At 35.1% G+C, this 21,363-nt stretch overlaps 1 protein-coding gene across 9 annotated transcripts in view; it reads right to left on the bottom strand.

Moving 5' to 3' along the window:
• Rbp (RIM-binding protein) overlaps positions 1 to 21,363 on the bottom strand; it is a 76,606-nt gene that overhangs the window by 31,564 nt on the left and 23,679 nt on the right. For 5 of the 9 annotated variants that reach the window (XM_064070893.1, XM_064070896.1, XM_064070901.1 and 2 more), the window contains exons 5-7: positions 15,013 to 15,247; positions 14,472 to 14,791; positions 6,033 to 6,722 (exon numbers count right to left, since the gene is read on the bottom strand). In XM_064070893.1, the coding sequence (XP_063926963.1) occupies positions 6,033 to 6,722; positions 14,472 to 14,791; positions 15,013 to 15,247 (1,245 nt within the window). The remainder of the gene's footprint in view (positions 1 to 6,032; positions 6,723 to 14,471; positions 14,792 to 15,012; positions 15,248 to 21,363) is intronic. The other 4 variants (XM_064070899.1, XM_064070897.1, XM_064070895.1 and 1 more) reach the window with 4 other exon arrangements.

Here is a 21,363-nt window from a genome sequence, read left to right as displayed (position 1 = left end):
TTTTGAAGTTTTGATGACTTTGATGCTCTGCTGATTTGAAAATTTTGGTGTTTGAGGGTTTGGGAATTTTGGTCTTTTGAGGACTTTTGGAGATTTTGGTGTTTTGAGGATTTTGGTGTTGATAATTTAGAGGTTTTGAGGATTTGAGTATTTAGATATTTCAAGGATTTGGGGATTTTGAAGATTTAGGGATTTTGAGAATTTAGGTATTTTGACGATTAGAAGATTTTGATGTTTTGAGCATTTGAGGATTTTGGTGTTTTGAGGATTTGGGGAACTTGGTGTTTTGAAAATTTGGGGATTTTTGTGTTTTGAGAATTTGAGGATTTTAGTGTTTTGAGCTTCTGAGGATTTAGATATTTTGAGGATTTGAAAATTTTGTTGTTTTGGGAATTTGAGGATTTTCGTGTTTTGAGGATTTGAGTATTTAGATGTTTCGAGGATTTGGTGAATTTGAATATTTAGGAATTTAGAGAATTTGGGGATTTTGACGATTAGAAGATTTTGATGTTTTGAGCATTTGGTGATTTTGGTGTTATGAGGATTTGAGGAATTTGGTGTTTGAGGATTTGAGGATTTTGGTGTTTTGAGCTTCCGAGGATTTAGATGTTTTGAGGATTTGAGAATTTTAGTGTTTTGAGGATTTGAGCATTTTGGTGTTTCGAACATTTGGGGTTTTTGGTGTTTAGAGAATTTGGGGATTTTGGTGTTTTGAAGATCTGACGATCTGAAGATTTTTGAGGATTTCGATGTTTTGAGGATTTAGGGATTTTCATGTTTTGACGATTTGGCAATTTTGAAGTTTTGAGAATTTTGATGCTTTGTAGATTCCAAAATTTTGGTGCTATGAAAATTTGGGAATTTTGGTGTTATGGGGATTTTTGTCGATTTTAGTTTTGAGAATTTGGAGGTTTTGGTGTTTTGAGGTTTTTTGGAGATTTTGGTGTTTTGAGGATTTAAGGGTTTTGAGAATTTGAGGATTTAGGTATTTCGAGAATTTGGGGAATTTGAGAATTAATGGATTTATACGATTTGAAGATTTTGATGATTTGAGGATTTAGAGGTTTTGAGTATTTGAGGATTTTGTTGTTTTGAGGATTTAAGGATTTTGAAGTCTTGAGGATTTGGGGATTTTGATGTTTTGAGATTTTGGGAATTTTAGTATTTTTAAGAATTGAGTATTTTGCTGTTTTGAGATTTTTTTTAATCTTTTGGGAATTTCAGGATTCAGACGATTCGAGATTTTGGGGATTTTGAACATTTAAGGATTTTGACGATTAGAAGATTATGATGTTTTGAAGATTTGGGGATTTTTTGGTGTTTTGAGATCTTGGGGATTCTAGTGTTTTGAGCTTCTGAGGATTTAGATATTTTAAGGATTTGAGGATTTTGGTGTTTCGAACATTTGGGGTTTTTGGTGTTTTGAGGATTTGGGGATTTTGACGTTTCGAGGTTTTGGGAATTTTGATGTTTTGAGGATTTGGGTCCTTTGGTGTTTTGAGTTTTTGAGAATTTTGATGTTTTGAGGATTTGGGGATTTTGGTGTTTTGACGATTTGAGGATTTTGATGTGTTGAAGATTTAAGGCTTTTGGTGTTTCGAACATTTGGGAATTTTGAGGATTTGGGGATTTGAACGATTAGAAAATTTTGATTTTTGAAGATTTGAGGATTTAGATGTTTTGAGGATTTGGGAATTTCACTGTTTTGACGATATGGGGATTTTTGTGTTTTGACGATTTGGCAATTTTGAAGTTTTGAGAATTTTGATGTTTTAAAGATTCAAAAATTTTGGTGCTATGAGAATTTGGAGATTTTGGTGTTTTGAGGTTTTTTGGGGATTTTGGTGTTTTGACGATTTGAGGATTTTGATGTGTTGAGGATTTGAGGATTTAGATGTTCTGAGGATTTGGGAATTTTACTGTTTTGACGATTTGGGGATTTTAGTGTTTTGACGATTTGGCAATTTTGAAATTTTGAGAATTTTCATGCTTTGAAGATTTCAAAAATTTGGTGCTATGAGAATTTGGGGATTTTAGTAATATAAGGGTTTTTGTCGATTTTAGTGTTGAGAATTTGGAGATTTTGGTGTTTTGAGGTTTTTTGGGAATTTTGGTGTTTTGAGGATTTTAATGTTTTGAGGATTTTGGTGTTCTGAAAATTTGAGGAATTAGGTATTTCGAGAATTTGGGAAATTTGACAATGTATGGATTTATACGATTTGAAGATTTTATGATTTGAGGATTTAGAGGTTTTGGGCATTTGAGGATTTTGGTGTTTTGAAGATTTGAAGAATTTGGTGTATGAGGAGTTTGGGATTTTGTTTTGAGGATTTAGGGAATTTGGTGTTTGAGGATTTAAGGATTTTGGTGTCTTGAGGATTTGGGGATTTTGATGTTTTGGGATTCAGGGAATTTTGGTATTTTTAGCATTTTTTGAGTATTTTACTGTTTTGAGATTTTTGAGGATTTCAATCTTTTGGGAATTTCAGGATTCAGACGATTCGAGATTTTGGGGATTTTGAAAATTTAGGGATTTTGACGATTAGAAGATCATGATGTTTTGAATATTTGGGGATTTTTTGGTGTTTTGAGAACTTGGGGATTTTGGTGTTTTGAGGATTTGAGTATTTTGGAAGTTTTTGAGGATTTTAATGTTTAGAGGATTTGGGAATTTTGATATTGTGATGAATTGAAGATTGTGATATGTTGAGGATTTGAGGATTTAGGTATTTCGAGGATTTGGAAATTTTGAGGATTTTGACGATTAGTAGATTTTGATCTTTTGAGGATTTAGATATTTTGATGATCTAGGGATTTTACTATTTTGACGATTTGGGGATTTTGAAGTTTTGACAATTGTGATGCTTTGAGGATTTGAAAATTTTGGTGTTTTGAGGTTTTTGGGAAATTTTGGTGTTTTGATGTTTTGGGGACTTGGGGATTTTGCTCTTTTGAGTATTTAAGGATTTTGGTGTTTTGGAGATTCGGGGATTTTTCGGTGTTTTGAGAATTTGGGGATTTTGGTGTTATGAAGATTTGAGGAAACTGGTGTTTAAGGATTTGGGGATTTTGATGTTTTCGAAGATTTGAGGATTTTCGTGTTTTTAAGTTTTGGAAATTTTGGTGTTTCAGGATTTGAGTATTTTGGTGTTTTGAGATTTTTGAAGATTTTGGTGTTTTGAGAATTTTAATGTTTTGTGAATTCAGATGATTCGAGGTCTTGGGGATTTTTAGGATTTAGGCTTTTTGACGATTATAAAATTATGATGTTTTGATGATTTGGGGATTTTTTGGTGTTTTGAGAATTTGGGAATTTTGATGTTTTAAAGTTTTATAGATTTTGGTATTTTGAGGTTTTGAGTATTTTGAACTTTTGAAGTTTTTGAAAGTTTTAATGTTTAGAGGATTTGGGGACTTTGATATTGTGATGATTTGAAGATTGTAATATGTTGAGGATTTGAGGATTTGGAAATTTTGAGGATTTTGACGATTAGTAGATTTTGATCTTTTGAGAATTTAGATGTTTTAATGATCTGGGGATTTTACTATTTTGACGATTTGGGGATTTTGAAGTTTTGTCAGTTGTGATGGTTTAGGATTTGAAAATCTTGATGTTACGGAGATTTGGAAATTTTGGTGTTTTGAGGTTTTTGGGGGATTTTGGCGTTTTGATGTTTTGGGGACTTGGGGATTTTGCTGTTTTGAGTATTTGAGGATTTTGGTGTTTTGAAGATTCGGGGATTCTTCGGTGTTTTGAGGATTTGGGGATTTTGGTGTTAAGAGGATTTGAGAAATTTGGTGTTTAAGGATTTGGGGATTTTGTTGTTTTGAGGATTTAAGGATTTTGGTGTCTTGAGGATTTGGGTATTTTGATGTTTTGAGATTTTGGAAATTTTGGTATTTTTAGGATTTGAGTATTTTGCTGTTTTGAGATTTTTGAGGATTTTAATCTTTGGGGAATTTCAGGATTCAGACGATTCGAGATTTTGGGGATTTTGAAAATTTAGGGATTTTGACGATTAGAAGATGTTTGAAGATTTGGGGATTTTTTGGTGTTTTGAGAACTTGGGGATTTTAGTGTTTTGAGCTTCTGAGGATTTAGATGTTTTAAGGATTTGAGGATTTTGGTGTTTCGAATATTTGGGGTTTTTGGTGTTTTGAGGATTTGGGGATTTTGATGTTTTGAGATTTTGGGAATTTTGATATTTTTAGGATTTGAGTATTTTGCTGTTTTGAGATTTTTGAGGATTTTAATCTTTTGGGAATTTCAGGATTCAGACGATTCGAGATTTTGGGGATTTTGAGTATTTTGGTGTTTCGAGGTTTTTGAGGATTTTAATGTTTAGAGGATTTGGGGATTTTGATATTGTGATGATATTGTGACGATTTGAAGATTGTGATATGTTGAGGATTTAAGGATTTAGGTATTTCGAGGATTTGGAAATTTTGAGGATTTTGACGATTAGTAGATTTTGATCTTTTGAGGATTTAGATATTTTGATGATCTAGGGATTTTACTATTTTGACGATTTGGGGATTTTGAAGTTTTGACAATTGTGATGCTTTGAGGATTTAAAAATTTTGGTGTTACGGGGATTTGGAAATTTTGGTGTTTTGAGGTTTTTGGGGAATTTTGGTGTTTTGATGTTTTGGGGACTTGGGGATTTTGCTGTTTTGAGTATTTAAGGATTTTGGTGTTTTGAAGATTCGGGGATTGTTCGGTGTTTTGAGAATTTGGGGATTTTGGTCTTATGAGGATTTGAAGAAATTGGTGTTTTGAAGTTCTGAGGATTTAGATGTTTTGAAAATTTGAGGATTTTCGTGTTTTTAAGTTTTGGAAATTTTGGTGTTTTCAGTATTTGAGTATTTTAGTGTTTTGAGATTTTCGAAGATTTTGATGTTTTGAGAATTTGAATGTTTTGTGAATTCAGATAATTCGAGGTCTTGGGGATTTTTAGGATGTAGGCTTTTTGACGATTAGAAAATTATGATAATTTGATGATTTGGGGATTTTTTGGTGTTTTGAGAATTTGTGAATTTTGATGTTTTAAGGTTTTGTAGATTTTGGTGTTTGAGGTTTTGAGTACTTTGAAGTTATGAGGTTTTTGAGGATTTTAATGTTTTGGGGATTGGGGTATTTTGATGTTGTGACGATTTGAGGATTGTGATATGTTGAGGATGTGAAAATGTTCACAATGGGGATTTTTTTGTTTTAAGGAATTGGGGATTTTGTTATTTTGCGGATTTGAGGGTTATGGTGTTATTAGAATTTGAGGTTTTCAAGATTTAGGTGTTTCCAGGATTTGGGGAATTTCAGAATTTATGGATTTATACGATTTGAAGAGTTTGATGATTTCAGGATTTTGGTGTTTTGAGAATTTGAAGATTTTAGTGTTTTGAGGATTTGGGAATTTTGGTATCTTGAGGATTTGGGGATGTTCGGGTTTTGACAATTTAGAGATTAATATTTTTAATATTGATTAAAATTTATTACATTTATTTTTATTATTAATTTATTCTTTTTTTTTGCTTAAGCCACTCTCATCGGGAAATGATCGTAGCTTGGAGTTATCCAGTTTTGATAAAGGAATATCGACACTGAGGAAGGCTTCACACAATTCGAAACAATATTCTTGTTGATCTGTCATCTTCTGGGTGTTAGAGAAAAATTGTGCGAGTCGACTTTGTGACTTCGAATTAATAGAATTCTTCAGCTTATTTTTGTGAAGGCTTGTCCCAATATGCTGACTTATCGAAAACTTCGTTTCACAGGCGACCCAAACAACAAAATTAATTCATAGTAAGCGAAGAAAAATATTGCCGGGTGAGTGCCTTTACCACTAGACTACAGAGCGGCTTATCTTTCTACGCTTACCAACATGTTATTGTGCCGCCACAAAGATACCTTATTTACCTTTTTAGACTACTTTTTTATCTAGCTGTGAACACTTGCACAAACTTTTGGCATTTTGGACCCGAAGTCCAAAATAAGGACCGACAAACTAAAAACTTCAAAACTCAGATGTGCTTACCTGGTTCCACCAGAATGTCGCTCGGCGGGTCCGGCAGCCCCTTCGGCAGCGTCCGGAAGTCCGTGTGCGCCGCCGCCGGCATCGGCAGGTCCTCCGCCAGATTGGCCACGTTCTGCGCCGCCCTGTGGTGCTTCGCCCTCACCGTCACCCTGTACTGCGTGTTCGGCGCCAGCCCCGTGATCGTGTGCCTGTACACCCCCGGCTTGACCGTCCGCACCTCCACGTTGTTGACGCAGACCACGTGCTGGTGGTTCGAGTTGGCCGGCAGCCAGCTGATCACCGCCGACGTCGAGGTGATGTTGGAGGCCCGCACCGCGCTCGGCCCCAGCTGGTGCGTGTCCCGGCCGATGATCATCGTGCAGGCGGCGTCCCTCGAGGTGCGCCGGTTCGCCGTCACCGAGCGCACGCTGATGCGGTGCGGCTGTCGAGTTGGCGGCGTTAACTCTGGCACGCTTTGCCGGCTTACGAGATTTACCCGGTTGCTCTCCACGCCCTCGACGAGCGCGCGCGTCCGCTCGGTCGCCTTGATCGTCGTCTTGAGCACGCCGTCCACGTACACGTGGTAGCTCTCGATGTGGTTGCCGGGGCCCACGTCGGGGGTCGTCCAGCTGATGAGGACGCTCTTGTTGAGCTGGCGCTCGAGGGTGAGCTGCCGCGGGGCCGGAACTAACACCGAGAAGAATAGGTCAGCTGTAGATCATTCTGTGTCAGTTCTAAAAGCTAGATTGTGCAGGTTTACCCAGTCCCGAAGGTAATTAGCCAGCTCGTGACGAGTCGGGAGGCGGCGATGAAGAGTGACACAGAAAGAGAAAGAGAGAGAGAGAAAGAGGGAGAACACTGGCTGCGGCGGGGGTTGTTAGGAGGGAAGGGGAAAATGGAAGGAGGAAATAGCAGTGCGCTAAAGGCAAGCAGAATTTGAACATTCAGTGCATCTAAGCGTTTCTAGGTTCCAAAGCGAAAGCGCTAAATTTAGCTGGTTTGAGAAGCGTTAGCGTCTAGGTGGCGATAGTTACACTCTTTGGCATGAGGATGTACCTATCAGAGCTTTTACTAATGGTAATGCTAAAAATTGAGGCGACAGGTAGGCTATTTTTGAGGATTTCTAAGGACTCTTCTTTGGAAGCACTATTGTGCCGATTATTGTATTAGAAACTGGTAGACTTGGAGTAATATAATTGTTAATATTTCTAGTCCATGCAGTTTGATACATATGTGGAAAAAACTAGTATCTAGAAAATTATTAATATGAAGTCAATAAAGTTTATTTCGACAGAACTTCCCTCAGTGAAGTGCAGCCCAACAAATTCTACTTCTTTGAAAAATGATAAATTTTTGAGTTAAATCTTTCAATTCTTCAATTTTTCGATTTGTACTTTGTCGTTTCGGTTTTTTATTTTCTTTATTCTTTATTCGATTTTTCAATGTTCCAATTTTATAATTTTTTGTTTTTGCGTTTCTTCAATTTTCAATTTTTCAATTTTTTCCGATTTTCCCACTTTTGGGTGTTTCAGTTTTTAGGTTTTGCTCTCGGTATACAGTTTTTTGAATTTACGAATTCTACGATTCTATCATTTTTCGTTTCTTGATTTTTAATTTATCAATGTTTCGGTTTATCGTTTCTTCAGTGCTTCGATTTACAATTTTTTCCGACTTTTTACTTATTCGGTTTTTGATTTTTCAATCTATCAGCTTTTCGAATAAAAAAATGGAAAAATTCCAAAAGTGTTAAACTGAAAAATCAAAAATGAAAAAACGAAAAAGGTTAAAATGAAAGTTTCGAAAAATCTAAAAATGGGAAGTAAAGAACTTGAAAAATTAAAGAAATAAAAAGTAAAATTCAAAACAGTGCAAAATCGAAATGTTGAAAATAAAAGTAATCCGAAAGTCGGATAATTGAGAAATCTAAAAATTAGAAAGATTTGAAAAATTCAAAAATTCGAATTTCGAAGAATTGAAAAATCAAAAATTGAAAATTTTCAAAATTGAATAAATGAAAAATTCTAAATCGAAAGAAACGTGGACAAAATAAAGGAAATGAAAAACGAAAAATTATGACAAATCGAGAAAATGAAAATTAAAAAATCCGGAAAATGAAAATCATGAATATAAAAAACTGAGGAAACGAATAATTGGAAAATCGAAAAATGAAAAATTGAGAAACAGGAAAAATTGAATAAACGAAAAATTATAAAATCGAAAGAAACGTTGAAAAAGTAAAGGAAATGAAAAAACGAAAAAGTATAAAATGGAAATTTTGAAAAATTTAAAAATTGGAAATCCTGATCATGTAAAATTGAAGAAAAGAAAAATTGAAAAATCGAAAGATTAAATACTAAAATTAAAAATCGAAAAACGAAATATTCTAAAATCGAAATATTGAAAATTAAAGAAATCGAAAAATCGGATAACTGAGAAATACAAATGTAAAACTGGAAAATTTAAGGAAGAATTTGAAAAACTGAGGAAACGAAAGACTGAAAAATCGAAAAAGTACAAAATCGGAAAACACAATTATTGAAAAATTAGAAATTGGAAAACCAAGGAACTGAAAATCAAAGATTGAAAATTTAAAAAATTATAAAATCGAAAGAAACGTTGAAAAAATAAAGGAAATGAAAAACGAGGAATTATGATATAAAATCGAGAAACTGAAAAAAAAATGGGAAACTGAAAAAATAAGATCATGAACTTGAAAAAGTGAAAAATATGAAAAATCGAAAAAGTAAAAATTGAGGAACTGAAAAATCGAAAAATTGCAAAATTAAAAAAATTACAAATTTGAAAACGAAGGAATTGAAAAGTCAACGATCGAAAATTTGACAAATTGAAAAAACGAAAAAATATAAAATAAAAAATTTTAAAATGGGAAATCCAGATGTTGAAAAATTGAGCAAAACAAAAATAGAAAAAAAAATGGAAAATCTACCATTTTTTTGATTTAGAATTTAACGAGATTTCAATTTTTAACTTTTCAGTCTTTGGATTTTTCAATTAACTTTTTTCTATTTTTAAGTTCCTTGATTTTTAAAATATCAATATTTCGACCTTTCGTTTCCTCAGTGACAATTTTTGATTTTGCAATTTTTCGTTTTTTGAGATATTTAATTTTTCAATTTTTTAGGTTTTTTTACTTTTTAGATTTTTAATTTTTCTGCTTTTCGAATCAAAACATGGAAAAATTGCAAAATTGTTAAACTGAAAAATGAAAAAGTTTAAAATGAAAATTTCGGAAAATCTAAAATAGGAAGTCACTAAAATTGGAAGTCAAGAACTTGAAAAATTGAAGAAGGAAAAATTAAAAAATCGAAAGATTAAAATAGGTATTGAGGAATTTAAAAATCAAAAAAGTGCAAAATAGAAAAAACGAAATATTGCGTAATCGAAATATTGAAAATTAAAGAAATCGCAAAGTCGGGGATAATTGAGAACTCTAAAAATTAGAAAAACTTGAAACGTTCAAAAATTCGAACGAAGAATTGAAAAATCAAAGAATGAACATACAAAAATCGAAAGAAACGTCGAAGAAATGAGTAAATGAAAAAACGAAAAAGTATAAAATGAAAATTTTGAAAAATTTAAAAATTGGAAATCCAGATCTTGAAAAATTGAAGAAAAGAAAAATTGAACAATCGAAATATTAAAACTTAAAGAAATTGAAAAATCGGATAACTGAAAAATCCAAAAATTGAAAAAAAGAAAATTATATAAAATCTAGAAAATAAAAAATTAAAATTATGAAGTTGAAAAATTCAAGAAACAAAAAATAAAAAATCGAAAAATTAAAAATTAAGAAACTGAAAAATCTAAAAATTGCAAAATCGAAAAAAACAAAAATTGTAAAAATGAAATACTGGAAAATGGAAAATCGGATAATTGAGAAATGCAAAAATTTGCTAAACTAGAAAAATTAAAAATTGGAAAACCGAAGAATTGAAAAATCAGATATTGAAAATTTGAATAAAAGAAAAATTATAAAATCGGAAGAAACGTTGAAAAAAATAAAGGAAATGAAAAAACGAAAAAGTGTAAAATGCAAATTTTGAAAAATTTAAAAATTGAATAAACGAAAAACTATAAAATCCAAAGAAACGTTGAAAAAATAAAGGAAATAAAAAACGAAAAAGTATAAAATGAAAATTTTGAAAATTCTAACAATTGGAAATCGAGAACTTGAAAAATCAAAAGATTAAATACTGAAATTTAAAAATATTGGAAATTAAAGAAATTGAAAAATTGGTATAATTGAGAAATGCAAAAATTGCAAAACTGAAAAATTCAAAAATTCGAAAATCGAGAAATTAAAAAATTAAAGATTGAAAATTTTAAAAATGGAATAAACGAGAGATTATAAAATCGAAAGAAACGTTTAAAGAATAAAGGAAATGAGGAATAATTATGATATAAAACCGGGAAAATGAAAAATTAAAATCATGAACCTAAAAAATTGAGGGAACGATAAATTGAAAAATTGAAAAACGACTAAATCAAAAAAATGCAAAATCGAAAGAAACAAATATTGTAAAAACGAAATATTGAAAAATTCGGAAAATTGAGAAATAAAAAAGTTGTAAAACTGAAAAATTTAAGAAAGAATTTCAAAAATTGAGGAAACGAAAAATTGAAAAATCGAAGAAAACAAATATTGTAAAAACGAAATATCGAAAAATTAAACATCGGAAAATCGGAAAATTAAGAAATACAAAAATTGAAAAACTTAAAAATTTGAGAAATTGAGGAAACGAAAAACTGAAAAATTGAACATCGGAAAACCGGATGATTGAGAAATACAAAAATTGTAAAACTGAAAAATTTAAGAAAAAATTTAAAAAATTGAGAAAACGAAAAAGTACAAAATCGAAAAACACAATTATTGTAAAAACGAAAAATTGAAAAAATAAAAATTGGAAAACCAAGGAACTGAAAAATCAAAAATTTAAAATTTAAGAAAATATAAAATCGAAGGAAACGTTGAAAATATAAAGGAAATAAAAAATGAAAAAATATAAAATGAAAATTTTGGAAAATTTAAAAATTGGCAATCCAGAGCTTTAAAAATTGAACAAAAGAAAAATAGAGAAAAAAAATAAAACAGCAAAAATTATCAAAAATGTTTGCTTTTTTTATTTTCTGATAACCTGTATACAATTCTTTATTTTTTTTTGTTTTTTCAGTTTTTCGATTTGTAATTTTTCGAGAAAAGAAAAATTGAAAAACCAAAAAAATAAATACTGAAATTTAAAAATCGATGAACGAAATATAAAATCGAAATATGTATTAAAAATTAAACAAATCGAAAAATCTGATAATTGAGAAATCCAAAAATTGCAAAACTGAAAAATTCAAAAATTCGAAAATCGAGAAATTGAAAAATTCAGGAACCGGAAAATTCAAAATTAATAAAATGAAAAATCGAAAAAGTGTAAAAAAGAAATACCAAAAAATTAAAAATCGGATAATCGGATAATTGAGAAATTCAAAAATTGCTAAATTGAAAAAATCAAAATTTGGAAAATCGAGGAATTGAAAAATCAAACATTGAATATTTGAAAAATTGAATAAACGAAAAATTATGAAATCGAAGGAAATGAAAAAACGAAAAATTATAAAATGAAAATTTTGAAAAAATTTAAAACTTGGAAATCCAGATCTTGAAAAATTGAACAAAAGAAAAATTGAAAAATAAATTATAAAACAGCAAAATTATCAAAAATGTTTGCAATTTTTATTTTCCGATAACCCCTATAGAATTCTTGAATTTTTCTTTTTTTTTTGTTTTGTTAGTTTTTCGAGTTTTCAATGTTTCGATTTTATAATTTTTTGTTTTTTCAATTTTTCGTTTTTTTAATTTTTCACTTCTTTAAATTTACAATTTGAAATTTTTTGTTTAGGTTTTTAATTTCTTTATTTTTACAAATTTTCAGTTTTTCATATTTTTTTTCTTCGATTTTACAACATGCAATTGTTCGAGTTGAAAAATTGAAGAAAAGAAAAATTGAAAAGCCAAAAGATTAAATACTGAAATTTAAAAATTGATAATTGAGGAATCCAAAAATTTCAAATCTGAGAAATTCAAAAATTATAAAATGAAAATTTTGAAAAATCTAAAAATTGGAAATCAATAACTTGAAAAATGAAGAAAAGAAAAATTGAAAAATCGAAACATTGATTATTGAGAAATTTAAAAATCAAATAAACGAAATATTGTAAAATCGAAATATTGAAAATTAAAGAAATCGGAAAATCATATATCATATCAAAGATTAAATATTTGCTGAATTGAATAAACGAAAAATGATAAAATCGAAAGAAACATTGATAAAAATTAAGAAAATGAAAAGACAAAATATTGTGATACAAAATCGAGAAAATGAAAATTAAAAAATCAGGAAAATGAAAAATAAACCTCAAGAACTTAAAAAACTGAGAAGACGATAAATTGAAAAATTCGAAGATTAAAAATTCAAAAACTTAAAAATCGAAAAAACAAAATATTGTAAAATCGAAATATTGAAAATTAAAGAAATCGGAAAATCGTTTGTTTTGTTGAGAAATCCAAAAATTGCAAAACTGAAAAATCGAAGATTGAAAATTTGAAAAATTGAATAAACGAAAAATTATAAAATCCAAAGACATTGGAAAAATAAAATAAATGAAAAACCGAAAAATTATGATATAAAATCGAGAAAATGAAAATTAAAAAATCGGGAAAATGAAAAATTAAAATCATGAAGAAAAAATTGAAAAATCGAAAAAGTGCAAAATCGAGAAAACCAGATGGAAAAACAAAAATTATTACATAAAATCGAGAAAATAAAAATTAAAAATTGAGAAACTGAACAATCGAAAAAACCAAATGTTGTAGAAACAAAAATCGGATAATTCCGAAATCCAAAAATTGCAAAAAATTCGAAAATCGAGGAACTGAAAAATTCAAGATTGAAATTTTGAAAAATTGAATAAACGAGAAATCGAAAGAAACATTGAAAAATAGAATAAATGAAAAAGCAAAAAATTATTATATAAAATTGAGAAAATGAAAATTCAAAAATCGGGAAAATGAAAAATTGAAAAATTAAAAATTGGGAAACTCGGGAAAATCGAAAAAGTGCAAAATAAAAAAAAACAAATACATATTCTAAAACAAGAAATATTAAAAAATTAAAGATCGGAAAATCCGATAGTTGAGAAAAACGAAAAATTATAAAATCGAAGAAACATTGAAAAAATAAAGGAAATGGAAAAACGAAAAATTATCACATAAAATCGTGAAAATGAAAATTAAAAAATCGAAAAAATGGAAAACAAAAATCATGAACTTCAAAAATTGAGGAAACGAAAAATTAAAAATTAAGAAACTGAAAAATCGAAAAAACCAAATATTGTAGAAACAAAAAATCGGATAATTCAGAAATCCAAAAATTGCAAATCTGAGAAATTCAAAAATTCGAAAATCCAGGAACTGAATAATCAAAAATGAAAATTTGAAAAATTGAATAAACGAAAAATTATAAAATCGAAAAAAGCGAGAAAATGAAAAATTGAAAAATCGAAAACTTAAAATTTGAGACTGAAAAATCGAAAGTTGAAAAATTGCAAATCGAAAAACTGAAAAATTTGGAAGTCGATATATTGACAAATTAAACAAAATAAAAAAACGGAAACTGTATTATAAAAACATTTTAAAATCGAAGAAAAAGTTTAAAAGTTAGAATAACGATATGTATATAATTTTAAGGCAAATTTTAAATTTTGTGATGACGTCATCAAAATAAGTAATATTTTCCCAAACTTTCGGGAAAATGGAGTGAGTCATTCTTGATTTTAACTAACATTCATTAATTTTTTTGAGTCAGCATGTATAAGTAATTCTGAAATCTATGAGTGCATTCATAAACCACAATTATAGAATATATTCGGCAAAATTTTGAGATGACGTCATCAATTTTTTGGAAGGGGATAAACGACTCGTTCGTCGTCTAGCGTTCCACCTTAAGTGGACAACGCCAACTAGGACTACAATTTTAGTACCTGGAGTCACCTTCGAAAAACCTTAAGAAGGGTCCCCGAATTCACCTGTCGCCTAAGTCCTTTGCCAAGCTCTTGCATCTACATTGTAACGATTCTACTCCTTCAGCACTAATTGCCACGAAAGAATAACTGCTATAGTTAAAGTCAAAACTTAAGGCGACTGATCATGTTCGCGATCATCCCCAAACTCAATCAGTCGCCTTAAACCGCTCTCTACAAACCGTCTAATCAATTAAATGCAATCAATCATCCGCTACCCACCCCTACCCCTCTAAAACTCTACCTCCTCTAACCTAGAACCTCTACATCATCAACTCTAATCTCTAATTGCATTTAACCTCGAGCTGACTAGATTTACCTTTGACTATATGGGCCACAGCCTACTCTACACTTCTACCATGCAAAGCCTACCTTCCTCACCTTCAGGTCCGTCCTCCTCGTGCGTCTCCGACATCTCCGCCATCTCGTTCAGCCTCTGCACGTCCGCGGCGAAGTTCTCCTGGTTGATCTCCTCTTCGCGCAGCGTGCTCAAGACCGCCTGGTGGAACTCCAGGAGGTCGTCCCCGATCAGCCGCTGCACGAAGTGCGAGGGGACCAACCCGCGCCGCCCGTCCAGCAGCTCGGCGTCCAGGTACCCCCCGGGCCCCACCGGGTCCCCCCACACCAGGAGGTAGTCCCCCGCTTGGATGTTGAGCTCCTCCTCGGCGTCCGGCTCCGGCTCGTAGGAGAATCTAGGTTGCAGACTGTGTCAATAGGAAGCTCTTACGAGGGTTATCGGTAACACGGCGACCCAACGAGAAATCAATTATCGGATTTTCATTTGGGAGCCCGAGTATAAAAAGGGCTGTCCTTTGTGTTAATAGTGGGGTTTTGTTCGATTTGCTTGTTATAAATAGAACCTAATCGGGGCAAATACCAAACCCGAGTTAGCGCCGTCACCTGTCTTATTTACCTGGCGATGTACACCGAACACCTCCCCTTGCCCGGGATGTCCAGCATGTCCACCTGCCCCTCCTGGTTGTGTCCGTTCAGGTAGTTCCTGTCCGTCGTGTGCAGCCCGCTCCAGTCGGAATCGATCCCGTCGGTCAACATCCTGGGCCGGGCGTCGGTGATGCCGCTGAGCGTCGTCGTCCCCAGCCCCCACGAGGGCGGGTGCGGCGTCACGGGGGTGGCAACGCGCCGGGTCCCTGCAGTTGAGACAGTTTAGATGCTAATTGTGCAACGGCGCTGGCGGAGGAAAAAACGCATACGAGATAAGGCGAACGGATGGGGTTATCGTGGGGGCGGCGAAGGGGCGGCCGGGGTCGAATCGATAAATAGATTACGAGAGTTGGCTGATGCTTCGGGTGAATTTTTAAAGAGACGTCTAGACGGAGCTGCAAGGAATTTGGATATGTTGAGGGACAGCAGGAATTGGAACTTCGGGGAGACGGCATAAGCGGCGGGGAGAGACGGCAGCTTCATGAGTAGCTGACTTGCAACTAAAATTACTTGCGGAAGCCGAAAACAACCGTTGTTGGTTTTCTGGAGCACTCGAAGGAGCCAAGGACCAAGATTTTAATAAGAATCTCGAGATTTTTCGGGACTCTACAAATTTGGACGGCATAAGGGGTGGGTGGGGGTGGGGGCTTCGTGAGTGACTGACTTACGATTGAAAGTACCTGCAGACACCACACACAAACATTGTTGTCTTTCCGGACCACTCGAAATAGCGAAGGACCAGGATTTTAATACCATATTTTTAGGGACACAAGAATCTAGAGTTTTGGGAGACCGCATAAAGGGTGGGCGGGGTGGGAACTTTGTGAGTGGTTGAATTACGATGAGCAGTACTCGCGGAAGCTGAAAACATCCATTGTTATTTTTCTGTAACATTCGAAAGAGCGGAGGACCAAGATTTTATAAGGATCTCGATATTTTTCGGGACACTAAGAATTTGGAATTCAGGGAGACGGCATAAGGGGTGGGTGGAAACAGCGGTTTCGTGAGTGGCTGACTTACGACTGGAAGTACCTGCAGACACGACGCACAAACATTATTGTCTTTCTGCACCACTCGAAATAGCGGACCACCAGGATTTTAATAAGAATCTCGTTAGATTTCGGGACACTAAGAATTTGAATTTCACAGGGACGGTGTAAAAGGCGGACGAAGTTGAAAGTAGCTGACTTGCGATTAAAAGTACTTGCGGAACACGAAAACACCCATTGTTGACTACCTGGACTACTCAAAAGAGCGAAGGACCAGGATTTTAAGACGATATTTTTAGGGACACAAGAATTTGGACTTTTGGGAGACGGCATAAAGAGTGGGCGGGGGGTGGGAACTTTGTGAATGGTTGAATTACGATGAACAGTACTTGCGGAAGCCCAAAACATTCATTGTTGTCTTTCTGGACCTCTCGAAGGAGCGGAGGACCAGAATTTTAATAAGGATCTCGATATTTTTCGGGACACTAAGAATTTGGACTTCAGGGAGACGGCATAAGGGGTGGATGGAAATAGCAACTTCGTGAGTGGCTGACTTACGACTGAAAGTACCTGTAGACACTGCACACAAACATTGTTGTCTTTCTGGACCACTTAAAGGAGCGAAGGACCAGGATTTTAATAAGAATCCCGTTAAATTTCGGGACATTACGAATTTGGATTTCAAAGGGACGATGTCAAAGGCGGACGAAGTTGAAAGTGGCTGACTTACGACTAACAATACTTACAGAAGCCGAAAACACCCATTGTTGACTACCTGGACCACTCAAAAGTGTGAAGGACCAGTATTTTAGTACGATATTTTTAGGAACACAGGAATTCGGACTTTTGGGAGACGGCATAAAGGGTGGGCGGGGGTGGGAACTTTGTGAATGCTTGAATTACGATTAGCAGTACTTGCGGAAGCCGAAAACATTCATTGTTGTCTTTCTGGACCACTCGAAGGAGCGAACGACCAGAATTTTAATAAGGATCTCGATATTTTTCGGGACACTAAGAATTTGGACTTCAGGGAGACGGCATAAGGGGTGGATGGAAATAGCAACTTCATGAGTGGCTGACTTACGACTGAAAGTACCTGTAGACACTGCACACAAACATTGTTGTCTTTCTGGACCACTTAAACGAGCGAAGGACCAGGATTTTAATAAGAATCCCGTTAAATTTCGGGACATTACGAATTTGGATTTCAAAGGGACGATGTAAAAGGCGGACGAAGTTGAAAGTGGCTGACTTACGACTAACAGTACTTACAGAAGCCGAAAACACCCATTGTTGACTACCTGGACCACTCAAAAGGGTGAAGGACCAGTATTTTAGTACGATATTTTTAGGAACACAGGAATTCGGACTTTTGGGAGATGGCATAAAGGGTGGGCGGGGGTGGGAACTTTGTGAATGCTTGAATTACGATTAGCAGTACTTGCGGAAGCCGAAACATTCATTGTTGTCTTTCTGGACCACTCGAAGGAGCGGAGGACCAGGATTTTAATAAAGATCTCGATATTTTTCGGTGCACTAAGAATTTAGACTTCAGGGAGACGGCATAAGGGGAGGGTGGAAATAGCAACTTCGTGAGTGGCTGACTTACGACTGAAAGTACCTGTAGACACTGCACACAAACATTGTTGTCTTTCTGGACCACTTAAAGGAGCGAAGGACCAGGATTTTAATAAGAATCCCGTTAAATTTCGGGACATTACGAATTTGGATTTCAAAGGGACGATGTAAAAGGCGGACGAAGTTGAAAGTGGATGACTTACGACTAAAAGTACCTACAGAAGCCGAAAACACCCATTGTTGACTACCTGGACTATTCAAAAGGGCGAAGGACCAGGATTTTAATACCATATTTTTAGGGACACAAAAATTTAGACTTTTGGGAGACGGCATAAAGGGTGAGGGGGGTGGGAACTTTGTGAATGCTTGAATTACGATTAGCACTACCTGCGGAAGCTGAAAACATACATTGTTGTCTTTCTGGACCACTCGAAGGACCGGAGGACCAGGATTTTAATAAAGATCTCGATATTTTTCGGGACACTAAGAATTTGGACTTCAGGGAGACGGCATAAGGGGTGGATGGAAATAGCAACTTCGTGAGTGGCTGACTTACGACTGAAAGTACCTGTAGACACTGCACACAAACATTGTTGTCTTTCTGGACCACTTAAAGGAGCGAAGGACCAGGATTTTAATAAGAATCCCGTTAAATTTCGGGACATTACGAATTTGGATTTCAAAGGGACGATGTAAAAGGCGGACGAAGTTGAAAGTGGATGACTTACGACTAAAAGTACCTACAGAAGCCGAAAACACCCATTGTTGACTACCTGGAGTATTCAAAAGGGCGAAGGACCAGGATTTTAATACCATATTTTTAGGGACACAAAAATTTAGACTTTTGGGAGACGGCATAAAGGGTGAGGGGGGTGGGAACTTTGTGAATGCTTGAATTACGATTAGCACTACCTGCGGAAGCTGAAAACATACATTGTTGTCTTTCTGGACCACTCGAAGTAGCGGAGGACCAGGATTTTAATAAGGATCTCGATATTTTTCAGGACACTAAGAATTTGGACTTCATGGAGACGGCATAACGGGTGGGTGGAGGTGAGAGCTTCGTGAGTGGCTGACTTACGACTGAAAGTACCTGCAGACACCACACACAAACATTGTTGCCTTTCTGGACCACCCGAAATAGCGGAGGACCAGGATTTTAATAAGAATCCCGTTCAATTTCGGGACATTACGAATTTGGACTTCAGAGGGACGGTGTAAATGAGACCAAAATTGAAATTGGCTGACTTACAACTAAAAGTACTTACAAAAGCCGAAAACACCCATTATTGACTACCTGGACCACTCAAAAGGGCGAAGGACAAGTGTTTTAATACCATATTTTTAGGGACACAAAAATTTAGACTTTTGGGAGACGGCACAAAGGGTGGGCGGGGGTGGGAACTTTGTGAATGCTTGAATTACGATTAGCAGTACTTGCAAAAGCCGAAAATATTCATTGCTGTCTTTCTGGACCACTCAAAAGAGGGGAGGACTAGGATTTTAATAAGAATCTCTATATTTTTCGGGACACTAATAATTTGGACTTCATGGAGACGGCATAACGAGTGGATGGGGGTGGAGGCTTTGTGAATGACTAACTTACGACTGAAAGTACCTGCAGACACCATACACAAACATTGTTGTCTTTCTGGACCACTCGAAATAGCGAAGGACCAGGATTATAATACGATATTTTTAGGGACACACAAATTTGGACTTAGGAGAAACCTTATTGGAGCGAAAGCATCGTGAGTAGCTGCCTTGCGACCAAAGGTACATGCAGAAATCAAAAACACCCATTGTTGGCTACCTGGACCACTAGAAGGACGAAGAACCAAGATTTTAATGAGAAACTTTGATATTTTTCGATACACAAGAATCTGGACTTCTGGGAGACGGCATAAGGTTTGGGCGGTTATTGGAACTTTGTAAGTGGTTGACTTAAGATTAGAAATACTTGTGGAAGCCGAAAATATTCATTGTTGTCTTTCTGGACCCCTCGAAGGAGCGGAGGACCAGAATTTTGATAAGAATCTCGGTATTTTTCGGGACACTAAGAATTTGGACTTCAAGGAGACGGCATAACTGATAAATAGGAGTGGAGGTTTCGTGAATAGTTGACTTACGACTCAATGTATCTGCAGAAGCCGAAGTCTGCATTGTTAGTTTTCTGGACCACTCGAAGGAGCAGAGGAACAGGCTTTTTAACAAGTATCTCGACATATTTCGGGACACTAAAAATTTGGACTTCAGGGAAACGGTATTGGGGATAGACGGGAGCAAGAGCTTCGTGAGTACACCCATTATTGGCTACTTGGACCACTCCAAGGAACGAAGGACCAGGATTTTAATGAGAACATTGATATTTTTCGAGACACAAGAATCTGGACTTCTGGGAGACGGCACAAGGAGTGGGCGGATACTGGCACTTTGTAAGTGGTTGACTTACGATTAGAAATACTTGCGGAAGCCGAAAATATTCATTGTCGTCTTTCTGGACCACTCGAAGGAGCGGAGGACCAGGATTTTGATAAGAGTCTCGATATTTTTCGGGACACTAAGAATTTGGACTTCAGGGAGACGGCATAACTGATAGGTGGGGGTGGGGGTTTCGTGAATAGTTGACTTACGACTCAAAGTATCTGCAGAAGCCGAAATCTGCATTGCTAGTTTTCTAGACCACTCGAAGGAGCAGAGGAACAGGATTTTTAACAAGAATCTCGACATATTTCGGGACACTAAAAATTTGGACTTCAGGGAAACGGCATAGGGTATAGGTGGAAGCGAGAGCTTTGTGACTACACCCATTATTGGCTACTTGGACCACTCCAAAGAGCGAAGGACCAGGATTTTAATAAGAATTTTGATATATTTCAAGTCACTAAAAATTTGGATTTTAAGGAGAAGGTATAAAGGATGAACAGGAGTGATGCCTTTGTGAGTGGTTAACTTACAACTAGAAGTACCTGCAGAAACCAAAATATCAATTGCTAGTTTTCTGGACCACTCGAAGGAGCAAAGGAACGGGATTTTTATAGGAATCTTGATATGTCTCGGGTCAGTAAGAATTTGGACTTCAGGAAGAGGGCATAAGGAGTAGACAAGGGTGAGAGTTTGCTGAGTGGCTGACTTACGAGTAAAAGTACTAGCGGAAACCGAAAACACACATTGTCTTCTTTGTGGACCAATCGAAGAAACGGAGGATCAGGATTTTATTAAAAATCTCGATATATTTCGGGTCATTCTGGATTCAGAGAGACAGCAGCAGAGGAAGCCGAAAACACACTGTTGTTTTTCTGGACTTCGCGAACGAGCGGAGGACCTAGATTTTAGTAAGGATCTCGATATATTTCGGGACATCAAAAATTTGGGCTTCAAGTAGACGGCATAAGGTATTGGCCGAGGCGCCGGCTTCATGAGTAACTGACTTACGAGTAACAGTACCTGCGGAACCCGAAAACACCCATTGTTGCCTTCTTGGACCACTCGAAGGGGCGTAGGACCAGGATTTTTATCAGATTTTTGATATCTTCTGGGATACAAGAATTTTGGTTTCTGGGATACGGCATAAAGGATGGGAGGTAATGGACACTTTGTGAGTAGTTGACTTGCGGCTAAAGGTACTTGCGGAAGCCGAAAATATACATTGTTGGCTCACTCAAAAGAGCAGGGAAACACGATTTTAATAAAAATCTCGATATCTTTCGGGACACTAAAAATTTGTACTTCAGGGAGACGGCATAAGGGAAGGG

Source organism: Zophobas morio, unplaced genomic scaffold, assembly GCF_036711695.1.
Source record: "Zophobas morio isolate AGI-343-1 ecotype UQ-CSIRO unplaced genomic scaffold, CSIRO_AGI_Zmor_V1 ptg000040l, whole genome shotgun sequence".
NCBI classification, from domain to species: Eukaryota; Metazoa; Arthropoda; class Insecta; order Coleoptera; family Tenebrionidae; genus Zophobas; species Zophobas morio.
This window is presented reverse-complemented; position numbering and strand designations above follow the sequence as displayed.